This window comes from Stegastes partitus, unplaced genomic scaffold, assembly GCF_000690725.1.
Source record: "Stegastes partitus isolate 25-593 unplaced genomic scaffold, Stegastes_partitus-1.0.2 Scaffold1403, whole genome shotgun sequence".
Taxonomy (NCBI): Eukaryota; Metazoa; Chordata; class Actinopteri; family Pomacentridae; genus Stegastes; species Stegastes partitus.
The window spans coordinates 126,998-141,477 of NW_007579134.1; the positions used below are offsets into that span (position 1 = coordinate 126,998).

The 14,480-nt window shown below is 38.6% G+C and overlaps 1 protein-coding gene across 3 annotated transcripts in view; it reads right to left on the bottom strand.

Annotated features, from left to right (window-relative positions):
- Positions 1 to 5,700: 5,700 nt before the first annotated feature.
- The window catches only part of ltbp1 (latent transforming growth factor beta binding protein 1), a 50,602-nt gene continuing 41,822 nt past the window's right edge, over positions 5,701 to 14,480 (bottom strand). For all 3 annotated transcript variants that reach the window (XM_008299337.1, XM_008299336.1, XM_008299338.1), the window contains 5 exons: positions 13,763 to 13,903; positions 13,177 to 13,353; positions 11,039 to 11,197; positions 9,633 to 9,782; positions 5,701 to 9,538 (listed from right to left, as the gene is read on the bottom strand). In XM_008299337.1, coding sequence (XP_008297559.1) covers positions 9,366 to 9,538; positions 9,633 to 9,782; positions 11,039 to 11,197; positions 13,177 to 13,353; positions 13,763 to 13,903 — 800 coding nt within the window. In that variant the 3' untranslated portion in view covers positions 5,701 to 9,365. The remainder of the gene's footprint in view (positions 9,539 to 9,632; positions 9,783 to 11,038; positions 11,198 to 13,176; positions 13,354 to 13,762; positions 13,904 to 14,480) is intronic.

The following is a 14,480-nucleotide window of genomic DNA, read 5'->3' on the forward strand; positions in this document are numbered from 1 at the left end:
TTGGATATGATTTTCTAATCGTTTCCCATCTTGTGAGCAGCCACAGTGTCCAGGCCTCTCTCAGTGAGGGACTCTAACAGGAAGCCACTGAGGTGGTTTTCAACATGACTTGCAGTTGAACAGTTGGTGACAAGAGAACTAATGTATGAGCAGCTCTCATGTAATAGTGTATTAGAATATTCTAGACATTGCAAAAAAAGTGAAATAGGATAGAATCCACATTTTCTCCAGAATTTGTGACAGTTTTAAGCAGCATGAATATTTTTGACATGACATTTTTAGTTTTTTAAAAAAGAAATGGTTAAAACTCATCATTAACATCTCTAACACAGCATTGTACTGTCTTTTGTCACTTGTTTAGGTAATTTACAGCCAGAAGAAACCCATAGATCAGCTTTCTATGTAGTGGAAAAAATGCGTTTTGAAGTTTAGCTGAACTTAATACTTACTTAGGTTTAAAAAAAAGTTTATAGCAAAATGAAGTTATGTTTTATAATACAATCTGCAGATTCCAGGGGAATACACTGTATGAATTAGGTGCAGTGGCCCTGAAATGACAGCTTAAGAAGACCAAAAACAAGCAAACTAAACAAGAAATCTAACAAATCTAACACAACATTTATAAAATGCTGCAAAGTGAGAATACAACCAAATACAGAAATGATGCTGCACAGACTACAACAGAAATGTGTCCTGGGGGTAATAAAAAGTGCAGGACATAGCTGGGACTTATTTGCTGTTGTAGTGGACACTCCTGAAGTTACTGAGGTCAAATATCCAACAGTGGTCTCGGAAAATTAGGTCAAATGTAAGTTTTTGGTTTGTTTAACAATACGTGACCACATGACTCACATATTATCCCACATTCCCAGCATTCTGTTATATGCAGTGTTTCAAGGATGCTTTCCTAAATGCTGTGAATGAAATGTCAAAGTATGAAAAGTAAAGAGTGATAATGGGACAGCAGAGTACATTTTATAACTGTGAGACTAAAAGAATAAACATAATCTAGTTCCCTCATTCAACGTTCAAGATTAGCCATCTTTCAGCTGTATGACTGAGCATTAGGTGACTTTTTTATATTGTATTTTTTTTTATAAAAAGTCTTCCAGCTGTACATTTGAGAAAGGTGAGTTTGTTTTCTGCTGGAATGCAGGAATAACAGGCTTGCTACAATTTAAAGACCAATTTCTCAAAGTTTTTGATTCTGCATCATACAGGAAACCACAAATCATGTTGTGAAGTAAAAGTCATGATAATGAGTCTCAGCAGGAGTGCAGCTGTCAACTGACCTCCCTTCTTTTACACATTGCAATCATGGGAAATAAGTGACACAACATTTTATATTCCTCTTTAACATTCAGGTATGTGGTTGCGTGTTTCCAGTCTTCAGCTTTATTTCCAGTCCTACACCTTGCAGGTACCCAGTAATACAAAATACTCGGAATATAATTTATTTATTTCTCTCTTCATCCAAAATGTCCAGTTGTCATTTACTCTCTTCTCTATGCTCTGTTTTCTTCTTTCATTATACTCACATGTAAACAGTAGGGACAAGAGCGAACTGTACCAGTTCCTCATTCATACACATAAATAGATTAATAACCAATATCCTCTAGTTTATTAAAATATCTGACATTTAGCATAAAACAGATTTTCTACAGTATGGCTTTAGCAGGTACACACAAATATAGCAGGTCTTTTTCATAAGAGACCTGTGTACTTAGGAGTTCAAACTTGGATCCACAGTCAGTCTACAGTATCACTAAGACAGCAGCGCCTTAGATGACCAGCTGAACTGGCCTCGGCTGATTATACTCATCTGTGACAAAGTCATCTCTGCTTAAAGGCCCACTAACACAAAAAGGCAGTAGAAAAGTGATCCAATTGGCCTTGATATGCAGTCTAAACAAGAACCTGTTGTACAAACTGTGATGTAGATTAAAAACACTAACAAATGTAATATAAACCACTCTGCCTCTGTTCATTTACATGACCAGATGAAGAAACATGTCTGAGCAGCTCCACTGTCAGTGTCTATACTGAGTGTTCAGCCTCAGTGCTGCTGTGCACCACCAGTGTTTTGGCAGCGCTCTCAGCCCAATACACACTCAATGCAGATATAGTTCATGCAAAGGTCACGAGAGGAGACTTAAAGGCCAAAAGTCCTTGTCCCTGCTCACTCTGTTAGCCTGGGGAGGGTGTAGACAGCCACCTGCCTTTTCCACCTACCTGCAAGGCTGTGAAACACTTCCAGATCGAAACAGTTGAAAAAAATAAGACTTTAAATATGTGTGACTCTGATTCAGGGTTGGAATGAAATGAACAACTTAAACATCAACCTGCAGGTTGGTGACCTTGTTGAATTAATGTGCAGGAAAATGAAGCAGATCTCTGAAAAAGTACGTATATATTATATGTACATTGTAATGACAAGTAGAGTAAATGCTGAGTGTGATGAATAGTATCTATCCCCAAAAAAAGAACAAAACAACAACAACACAACAACAACAACAACAACAAAAACTGCTTGATTGTAATGTCAGAAAAGAGAGAGCAGCAAGTTAGTTCCAGTTTAACAGTAAGAAATGTCATAATCATACCAATAGTTTTGATACTGAAGAATTTAAAAATCAACACATGTGGCAGACCACAGATTTATAACTATGTGCCTGCCTGATGGCAAAAATACCAGGAACAGACAAGGATTGGGATAAATGAATTAGAAATTAACCAGCGAAGAACTGGGTACATGCCTTGGTGAGTAATCAATCATGCAATAACTTTTCAAACAATAATTTCCAGGAACTAATAATTATGTATTTTGTACAAAATTCAACCTGCAAGTTTAACCTTAATGGAGCTTTGAAATCTCTGTCTTTACTGATTCCCTCCCTAAAAACTCATCTCTTTGTATTAAGGTTTCAGATTTCAATTTTTTTTCCCATGAAGATAATCCCTTCTTGACTTAAAATATCTTAGATGGAAGTGTACCGTTGCTTCATTTAGAACGTGCAGATTGGCAAGTTGTAATATTGGAGTATATCAGATAAACATGTTAGAGAGCGAGAGCAATTCTGAAGAAGAAGAAGAACACAGAAGTTAATAGGATTGGTTCTTTAGGTTTGTTTTGTAATCTGAATCTATGTTTCTGACATTGTCATAAGAACACTGCAGTTTCAAAGTGGAACTACTCAGCCATGGCTCTGACTGCTTATTTTTACTTGTGATGTGTCTTGTAGCATATAAAAACACTATATGGTCAAGTTAACTCGGTAAAACCTCAACAAATCCAACTTAATTTTCATCAGAGGGGCCCTTTAAATCTTTTCAAGACAGTTTACGTGACAGCAGAACACCGTAACAACAGCTTAGAATATGTAAGTTTAAAATACATAAAACCATGCAACAGTCAGCAGCATCATGTTTGTACAAACTGAACTGTTTTCAAGTTAACAATCACCTGTCAGGTTACATCTTTTGCTTCAGCGCTAAACTTACAGTGATGCTGTTTTTGTCAGTATATGCCTCATCAAACAGAGACAAACTACATCAATGTATAAAATACAGTGTGACCACTGATTGCTGGGAAGCGTAGTGCAGAAACACACCAATAACTGAAATGACATTACTCATAGCCCACATCATCACATGCTTTGAAGCAGAATCATTCCTTTACTTCTCATCTAAAGACATGTTTTGTAATCTATAGCTGAATATCAGTAAGTCTGGAGTTTACAACCAACATCAATTCCTATTCTTGTGAGACGCCACCATTAAAGGACACACCTACCTTACTGTGATCCAGGTACACATCCATACCAGGTGGCCTCTGCCACATAAGTCATGATCCCATATTATCAGCGCTCATCAGAATAACCAATGGTACAGAAAAAGCTGAAGTGCTGCAGGTTAACTCTGTCTGCCCAATAACTCCCACAAACACCCTCCCTGCCTTTTTCACACACAGTCTATAAATAGATTCTGGGTTTACTGGAAACAAAGGTTGGTGTGCAGGACAGCTCTGCAAATATCACTGAGTAGCCTTGTTGCAGATAGAGACGGAGGGGAGGAGAAGACCGACTCGAATCCACAGGCACAGAGAACATGTTCTTAGGTCACTCATTCAACAGTTCTCTCCTTTAAGGCTAAAACACTACATTTGGTCAAAACTGAGTTAAAGCCAGAATCACACTTCTTGATCATGTAATATTATATCATTTCATTTTGTGGATGTTTTTTAAAAAAATTTAATTTAAATTTTTTTTAAGAACTAGAAGACAGAAGTTCAAAACACCAAACTGAGGTTAAGGTTACCTGGTAAGAAAGATTGGTTACAATTAGTTCAACTACCTCCCATTTCAGAAAGCAAAAAAAAAAATATTTTGCTGCTCCAATATCTGGTCATTTGAGCTGTTCTACCACAGATTACAAAAAAGCTCAATGTTATATCACAACTGAGAAAAAACGGTAATAAACCATCGGCTGTATGAAAGAAGTGAATGTAGCCATCTTGATGTCACCTGGTGGTTTCAGCCTTTTTTAAACCTTGTGTTTGGCATGTGGCCCTGGCCATCTGGGCTTCAAAACTGGAGATAAGAAGTGAGTTTTACTGAGAACACCAGGACACTGAGCATGCACTCATAGTAACTACTTGTCAATCACAAGTAAACTAATATAAAACATATCCTGCTTTTCTATTTTTCTCTAAATGGGACCATAATTGACTAAATTAATAAGAATGATATCGGATAGACACCTGTATTTAGGACCTAAGAATGATTCCATAATTTAATTGTACAATGATGTGAAAAATCTTTCTGACCGGTTTTCCTGGGATGATGCTCAGTGTGATGTAGACTTGACGGCTCTTGTCTGGAGTTTGGCTTAACTACAAGCCACTGACAATGAAAACAGCAACAGTGGGCACAAAGACGCTTGACTGGCATCTTTCTAAAGGTTCCTAAATGTCATGAAACACAACACATAACACAGTCACACTTTAAGGAAAAATACAATTGGGTAGCGTGACTTTAGCCACCACTGAAGACAACAAGGTCACGTCCATGCACTGTGCAACGGAGAAGTCACAATATGGTGGAAATGAGCGCTGCCATCTTCTAATGCTGACATGGTCCCACCTCCTACCAGGCCTGCCATCAAAGGGGGTCAAAGGCTCCATATGATACCGGTTCAAGGGCAAGGGGGGCCCATGCAAAGGCTAGTGGTCAATTTGTCCCCCTGTTCATCAATCCTAAGGGGAGGCCTGTCTGTGCCCAAATGTACAAAGTATCCCCTTGAACATCCAGTAGCCCCATGGGTGTATTGTTGAGAACTTGATACCAGTACTGGTTTGGAGTTGGAGGTGTTATTTTATAGTAGTTCATGTGAAAATACTCGCTGGGCTATGGGTGGACACTTTAAACAGCAAGTGACCACTAAACAGAAAAGTGGGAGCAAGGCTGGATTACAGCGCTCTTTATGTATACATTACAGAATTACTGAGCAAACAACTTATTTTTTCAAATATTGTGCACCGACTGTTGTGCACTTACATTATATTTAATGTTTACGTTAAATAAATTTGCCTTTAAACTACAAACGTACCTTACTGAAAATGCTGCTGCCGCCCTTGCAGAGCCCTCAGATAAGACCAGAGTCGGAGGGCAGACAGTCAGTAGCAGAAAAACAGACAAGCAGTTGAAGTTAAATATCACAATTTGTGGTTTATTACCAAGGGGTTTAATGTACATTGTGATATGAATTCATAGAAAAAGCTATTTATTCATGTACAAATTACAAATACATCAGCTGTTTTCTCCACTCCTTTGTTTAAATGTACACAAGGTTCTTCTCTCCCATCGCTGTCCCATAGCAGCTTTGCAACCTGGCAAGACTTTGCAGTGAAACACAGATAAGAGAAGTAGGAAAAATAAAACAATTCATTTCAGTCCCTTCAAAACATGGAGGGGAGGAATACCAGATAACACAACAGTCTTTTAGCTCTTTATAAGAAACATGAAGCTTGGCTTTGTCTTATGCTCCATTCATCCAGTAGTTGTCTGATTGACCACTCTGACAGAACAAAGACAAAACCCCAATAAAAGCTTATTCTGAAAACCTAACATTAGCATTTTTCTTTAGTACAATGAAATGTGCATATTACATGATATGGTGATGATGTGGTGTAGAAACGACAGAGGGATGGCGATGGAGGAGGTGAGGGAGCAGACAGCTGGCCTCTTCACAGAATTAAATATCCACAATCAGTTTGACTGGGTTCAAAATACAACTGGATCCCCCAGCACGAGTCCATAGGGTTTGTCAATTCGTTAAATGAGCAAAAACGGCCTCTTATGACACAAATAAAACTCCACTTGAAAACATAATGACAAAGAAACTTAGAAAAGCAACAAACAAAACATACATTTTATACAATTGTTTCTATTCCCCACATAGGCACCACATAGTAGATTAAGCTGAATCTTCATCTCAAGTAAATTACTGTTTGTTCATTTAGTGTGTTTCTTATACAGTGCAGAATATATGGGCTTTGATTAAGTAAGTGTGTGTGTGTGTGTGTGTGTGTGCGTGTGTGTGTGCGCTTGTGTCTGTGTGTTCTGTATTTCTATACTTTTAAGGACCACGTGTCCTCTCGGGGATCAAAACAGTTTTGTTAAAGACATACCAGCTGATCTGCACTTCTTTCAGGTTGTCAGAGCTGTTGGGGCTCAACTCAGCATTTATCATCCTCTTAATGCTAATAATTCAGAGCCTGATTTAAAATGACTCACCTGGATCTCCATCAGATGAAAGATTTCCAACAGGATTATTCATTTTGACAATACATCATACACATGGAGAAATTACAGATTAATAACTCTGGCAGCATAATAAATATATTGGTGTAAGTTTCCTAAGGACTCTTTAAAGCAGCGATACCCAAATGTGTTACTATGCTAGCAGTAGTGCTCTAACGATGCAAGTATTGGTTGGTCAGCCCTACTTTGGTCCAGCTCACTTTGGAAATATCTTAGCTATAGAATAAATTACTACAAAATTTTATTGAGAGATGAATTTTCTCCAGATTATGTTCCTGCTGACTTTGGTGATCCCCGAGTCTGACTCACAGAATGAGGACTTTGGGTAAAAGTCTGCCATTTCCTTTGCTCATTTCACATGGCTTCCTTCTCCACTTCTGTCTCTGTATGCTACTATTTTCAAAATCTCCTCTACTGCAAAAAACAACCTCAAAGCAGCAACCTACATGATCAAATTTTTTATTTTGGATGGTGTCGTAAGGCAGGTCTGCTCATTTTGTGTGAACGACCCATTTTAATGACAGAACTTTCATCCCAGCAAGTAAATGTTCCACCGAAACATTTCATGTCACTATTTTGCAGTCGCATCTGGGGCTTAGCACTGCCCAGGCTATTTGATTTTTCTAAATAACAGAAACAAGCCAGAGCATTTTGCCCCTACACCATAACTAGAATGAGATACAGCCAGATCAGCAGTGTGGATACAGGTCTGGCTATGCAAAGCTAGTGATCCCCTGACTTTTCCTTTAGCACCACTATGAGGTTCACACTTTTTGAGTGGTTTTGAGTGTCTCCAATCAAATCTTCATGTTCTTCTCAGGGTGAACTGTAAGAACATTGTATCATATAGCACCATCAGTGGATTTGGCTGAAGACTCACTGGATGTGTGTGAATATCTGGTCATTCACTATCTACTGCTCTACATTTACCTTCCACTATTTTGTGTTTCCACTGCAGGAACGTTCCACAGGAGTCAGGAATCTGTTTCCATTGTGGTGTAGGATCTGACAGCTTTTACTGTAACGGTAACTGAATGCACCAGAGAGGGATGCTATCTACATGTTCAGGAACTTTTGCGGTGGAGTTTGTAATAGTGTTAAAAGTCACTGATTGGTCAAGTATGCATTTTCCACAGAACTGTCACACACATTTCTTAATCTTCTGGGGCAAAGGCCCTGCTGTGGAAACACAAATTAAAATGGCTGCATCCATTCATCCACATGTACCAGTGAATGGGTCAGTTGGCAAGCTGGAGATCCCTCATTCAGTGAGCAGAATAGCTGGTCTGGGTGACAATTTTTTGTTTACTGAGAGCATTTAAGAAGATTAATGCAGAAATCAGGTTTTTGGTAAACTGCAGGTAGCTCATGATTTTTGCACCAACATACACTGCTTATATGATGCTTTGATTTCATTTGCCCAAATCTCTACAATGGAGGTGGAAAGTTTACATGAACCACAGAGTCACAACAGACATATTTGAAAAGCAAATTTGCAGGAAAGGTCTAAAGTTTTTTTTTTTTTTTTTTTAAATCAGTTAGGTTGTTAAACTGTCCAACAGCAAAGAAAAGGGAATCTTGTGTACACAAGGACACTAGAAAACTTCTCTGGCAATAACCATGTAACTGAATGGGTGCCATCTTGGAGTCCACTACTCAGCTCTTGTAATGCATCAATGATATTCCCAGAATGCAATGCTTTATGTTTTATAGATCGTAGCTCAGCTCAAACAACAATGATGACTCCCTTCAACAATACTGCAGTGGTATTTGAAAGTCAGAGGAGGTTCAAACAACAAACTTGATGGACTCACTAATATTCAGGGAGTGCTAACAGTCTGCTTCAATGTGCAGAAACGCAACACAGGAAGAGTAAATGCTCTTCTAAGCTAAACCAACTGACTTTTCAATAAACCATTAGGATCAATTTTTGTGTCAGGTATACCCATTGTAGCTAAAAGACCAGTTCGACATAGTTAGATAGTGACAATGTTGGTAAAAATTCATTTAAAAAAACAAAACAAAACATTTTATGTTTCCTACAATATTAAGCCCTACATTTATAGTTCTGCTTTCAAAAATTTAGGAAGGATTTATTTAAAAATATCCACTTTGGAGAACCTCTCAAATGAACAAAGGATAATCAGTGAGTGCTGTAAACAATCCACAGTGATGTGAAGCAGAAATAAGTGAAATTGACAGTAGTTAAGAGCAGTTAAGGATTTGGATGACTTTTTAAACAATGGAGTAACATTGCAAGCAAGAGTAGATTAATTTTCATTTTGCTGAATTTAGATTTTGGGCAAAAAATGTCAAGTCAAAGGTACACACCCTGACTTCTGGATCACTGTTGATGATCAGCTGTGAAGAGTTTTTGTTGTGCTACCGGATGCTACAACCACAGCAGGGAGTCCAGCTTTAGCGTTGCTGCTGAGGATCTGGCAGTGACAAAGTGCAGTCAGTGGACATCCTCACAAGTATAGTAATACAGGCTTGTGCGTGTGGTTTTGGTGTCTCTTGTCGCCCCCCAGTGTCCATCCATGCTCACTGTGTGCGTTTGGATGTTTGCTGTGTTTCTGCCTCCACACAGTAGTTGGGTTTGTCTGAGGCCTTGTAGCCTGGCAGACACTCACACTGATAGGAGCCCACTGTGTTGATGCACTTTGCATTTTTACACAGTGACATCCGGTTGTTCAGTTCTGAACACTCATTCACATCTGTGAACAAAGAAGACAAGGATTGAGCTGTAGCAAGATATGTAAAGTTTATACAGTTTTCCTTCTCTTTAGTAGTGTGTGTGTGTTCTCATACCGACGCAGGCCATGCGGGACAGATCCAGGGTGTATCCATCAAAGCAGTCGCAGGTGTAACCCTCCTGAACCCGGACACACCGACCGTTCTCACAGCCGTTCAGTATCCCACACTCCTCTGCTCGCAAACCCTCGAATGCCTTGTATGGATCTGAGGCACAAAAACACAGTGTGTCATACCAGCATCTACATGTTTGTCACATTAATAGGACTTAAATGAGATAAAACACTACTCCAGGACATGTGGCAGCAGTCTAGAGTAGAGAGCAGGCTTTCAAACTGAAGGAGGGAGAGAGTGAGACCAAGGACAAGTGTGTAGTTTACAGTTGTTTTAACACTCTCAGTACTTTTCACTTTTTACTTCTAGTTTCATACTAAGCCATAACTCAGATCTGAATGTACAGATGTGAGACACATATTGATACGAACGCTTCCTCAGAAAGTCCTCATTAGCAAATAAATAATATGTTCTATAGAAATGTAAGACTTGCCTGAGAGAAGCAGCAGGTATTTATTTTTTATTTTTTCTATTCGAGCAATAAGGTTATCAGGGGCACCTGAGTAGATAAACTCTATAGACAGATCTATTTCTACTGGCCAAATTTAAGGTGGTAATAATTAAATTGCACAGTAAAGTATTTTTGTTAAATGTATTTTAGTTTTTACTAAAGCCCGCATATGTTCAAAATCTATACTCTTTCTCTGAGTCTCTTTCAAACACTTCATCGAGCTCCAGCAGTACAACCTACTGGTCCATTCATAAACCCAATTTAAGAGTGTTTTTCCTCAACCTTCTTATCAGGTAGTGCATGTTACACAGTGATTCAGGAATCATCAGAGTTTTGGGTTTAAAACTGATCCAGAGGCAGTCGTCTGCACATTCATGGTTACATAGCAAACAGAGGATGTCTGGGTGCTTTCACTTCTGATGCTCTATTCACCACAGAGTCTGGTAGGCCTGTCACCCAGTCCTCATTCCTCTCACACGTTGATTTGTTCATATCTTGTCTGGGACCTCCGTCTTGTTTTCCTACAACACCTGCAGCTTTGGAGCAGCTTTGAAAGCCTGCAGTCGGGGTGGTTCAACCTCACAGTGAAGCTAACTAGCTTTTCTATCTGCTACAGCGGTCTTTTCTCCATTTTTGGGGGGACTCTCTGGGGATCTACCAGCTGGAGAGTTGCCGTTGATTCTCAAAAGAGCCTTCCACACACCACAGCTGCTTACCTTACCTCTAATCAACATCACACTTTTACTTTCATTCAATAAACAATCATGTACATCTCATTGACAGTGTGGTCCTCGCTCGGAAAGATGCGATTAAAAGTCTACAACTTTAAAAAAAAACAAGTGTGCTTCTCTGCTAGTCCCTTTTTAATACAAAGGAGGAAAAATACAGAAATACTTACGCTCTTCATTTTCATAAAAGGGCAGAACAGGCTGCTCTGGTGATGGTGAATAGTCAGGGCTCACTTCATATTCATGGACCGGACTGGCAACAAGAGCGTCACGACCGTATGGCCGCCGCTCGCCACCCGGGGGAAGATTACACATGGATGCATAGTCGTCTGAAAGCAAGAAACAGAGAGACAATGAGGGACACAGAGAGGGAGAAAAGATATAAATGAACAAGGAATGTCAGGAGCTGCCATGTGTTGTAAAAGTTAAGATATAAGAAACTAATTATTGACCATCTGAGCCCCAAAACCTACGGGTGGGTTTGAAAGACAATGTCTTTAAAGAATTGTGGAAATTGCAGCATTTATCAGAGCCAAAACCTGTATTACTGTATCACTCATCTCCAACATGCTGTTTTTGTGGAAAACATCTAAGCTTTGAACCAAATCTAAGCTTAAAATTATTTCCTCAAATTCATTTATATAATATATGTTATATTGATTTAAAAAAAATAAAAATAAAAGTGAGCTTTTACAAGATTGAATTTCCCTTCTGGGATAAATAAAGTATTTTTCATTTCATTTCATTTCATTTTCATTTCATTTCATTTCATTTTCATTTCATTTCATTTCATTTCATTTTAGTCCACGTCTCACTTAAAACTTTGCCAAATATAAGCCATTTACACCAGATTTTGGTAAAAAATTAAAAACTCTGTGCCTCTCAGTGCATTTAAGAAGCCATGACTGACTCAGCTATGATCAACAGGCCTGTGACAAAATCAATCTGAACTGCAGACTAGGTTTCCACAGAGCAAAGAGGAGACAAGCATGGGAACACATTAAAAATGCTAGTAGTGAAATATCGATAGAATTTAGAGTGATTCTTTTCACCACTATTGGTAAAATCTGTAGGCACTTTGAACAAAGTTGTACTTGTTGACTCAATTTTTTTCCAGTTTCCAAATATTAGAAATAATATAAGTATTTGTAATTTAATAATAATTATTAAATCATCACAAAGATTAAATTGTAGTTTTTTTCTTTTTATGATTTATTCCAATATAACAGTGTCATACTGTGCTAAAGACATTTTGAAGTCCTCTCTACTTCTAGCCACGGTTGTGCTTTTTCCATTAGAGATACAGGATCACATACAGTTGTAAACAAACGTTTACACACACTTGTAAAGACCATGTGCATCACGGCAGACTTGAGTTTACAGTGACTCCTATGACTGAATTCTCTATGATGGAATCATTGAGACCCATTCATGAATAAAATGTAAATATTATTTGCTATTTTTAAATTTTAAAGTAGGATGACAATAAACTGTTAAGGATTCAATACCATGTACATTAGCTCACATTAAGAGGTGAAAATGAAGAACAACCACCATCCAGAGCACTGCACCCTCCATGTCTATCCCGACAAACAATACCAGAACAGTAGAGACATTGTACAGTGGTGTCCTATAACTGGTGCATTTCAGCCAATCACATGCAATATCACTTTCATTCAACAGTATGATGGATGACTGGATGATGTCAAAATGCTGTCATAAAAAATAAAAGCTCATTTGCATCACATATGAAAAGGTTATGACAATAATTATTTGTGGTGTTTAAATTTCATTTTATTATTAGCAAATTCTGAAGCTCCGCAGTCAACTTTTTGCAAGTAAACAAAACTATTTTTAATCTCATACCTCAGTTAAACCTGCAATTTTATTTCAAATGTATACAAAAGTCTCCGTTACCACAATCCAACATATCGGCAAAAGACAGACTGACGTCTGGTAGGTTCAAGGACAAATGTTTTGTTTGCTGGAAATCACCTGGCTGCTGTTTTTCGATTGCTTCCTCATACTTATCTCTGGGCTACAGAGAAAACAGCATAAAACTCAGTGAACCAACTTTCAGCTTGTGACGACAGCAATGAAACAAAGAAGCATAATATGTAGTGAAAGTTGTCCAGTAGACTTCTTGATGCCTCAAATATTCAACAGCAGGTTTACATGAGTGTGTCATTGCTGCAGATGCTCCTCATTAAGCATAAATGGGACCATGTAATGTGAAATTCACTAACATACTGTATTGTCTATCTGAATTTAGTCTACAGAGTTAGAGCAGTGTGTGTGTGGTGTGTACCGGTGTTCCTGGGGGGACACAGGGCACAGTCCATGCCCCAGGCCTCTCCGTACAGACAGCAGCACTCTGTGTAGGTGGTCTTCCTGTTGTTACCCATCGGCCGAGTGCACGTCAGGGTATCTGTCAACGTCTGCCAGCAGATACCCAGAAATTCGATCTGCTTTGTCTCATGTTGCTCTGGAAACACACACACAGTGTTATCACCCACACAAAATGGTGTATCATAAGCTAGTTCATTATCCTGATCTGGTTCTTAGTTGGTAGTACTGATGGCTCTCCTTAAAAGTATAAAAATATATTTAGATTTTATGCATTTCCTCACACAGTAGATAGTGTATGAACCCAAACCAAGAAATTTACAGTGTATATATTATATGGTGCAGGGAGTGTCGCAAAAATAACTGAGACGCCAGAGGACCCTGTGGTTATGTTGGTGGTGGAACAGAGAAAATATTGCTAAGACTTGATAAAACCGACATGAACATATCATGAGCACTGGAAGAATTTGTTTATTTGGCAAATGGTATAACTTACCTGGGGGTGACTTTTGAACAATGCAGCCCCTTAATGGTTGAAATGAACTTACCGGCCACATCAGGAACGATGACACAGCGATTAACGCTGGGATCCAACACCATCGGATGTGTACAGAAACACATGTATGAACCATCTGTGTTCATACACTGACCGCCAACACACACCGACTCATCAAGACACTCATCGATGTCTACAAGAGAGAAAGGCAAGAAAATATTCCATGGAAAAACAACACAACTTAGTCAGAGGACTTCATGCAAGATTAACTTGGAACCGTGCGTTCACTCTAAAAACTCATCTTGATAAACTAACTCAGCTCCTATTCCCACACAAATACTGGATCCAGCAAAAACAGCCTTATATTTCTGAGAACAGTGCTAGTGCACAGTGAAATACCAGCTGATAAACACTTTTTGTATTGTACTTACAAGAATTTGTATGTTTATGTCTGCTGAGGGAAGACTGTGTCATTGAATCATAAAGACTTAAATTTTGGAGAAACAAATGCCACAAGGAAATGTGTTCTTTCTACTTCTTTCTTGCAGACTTACCTAAAAGCTAACTACAAGGTTTCCAGCTCAAGTCCCTCAAAAATATCCATCAATTCTCAATCACAGACTCACGTCTGCACTGATTTTTGAACTGTTCAGGCCAGTTAGAATTGGTCTGATTAAAAAGAGCTGAGCCCAGAGCCACAACTCCAACGGGCTGTGCTCACTGCTCGGTTTTCTTTTGCTACTTTTTTGTATAAAATGCCTCAAATATCT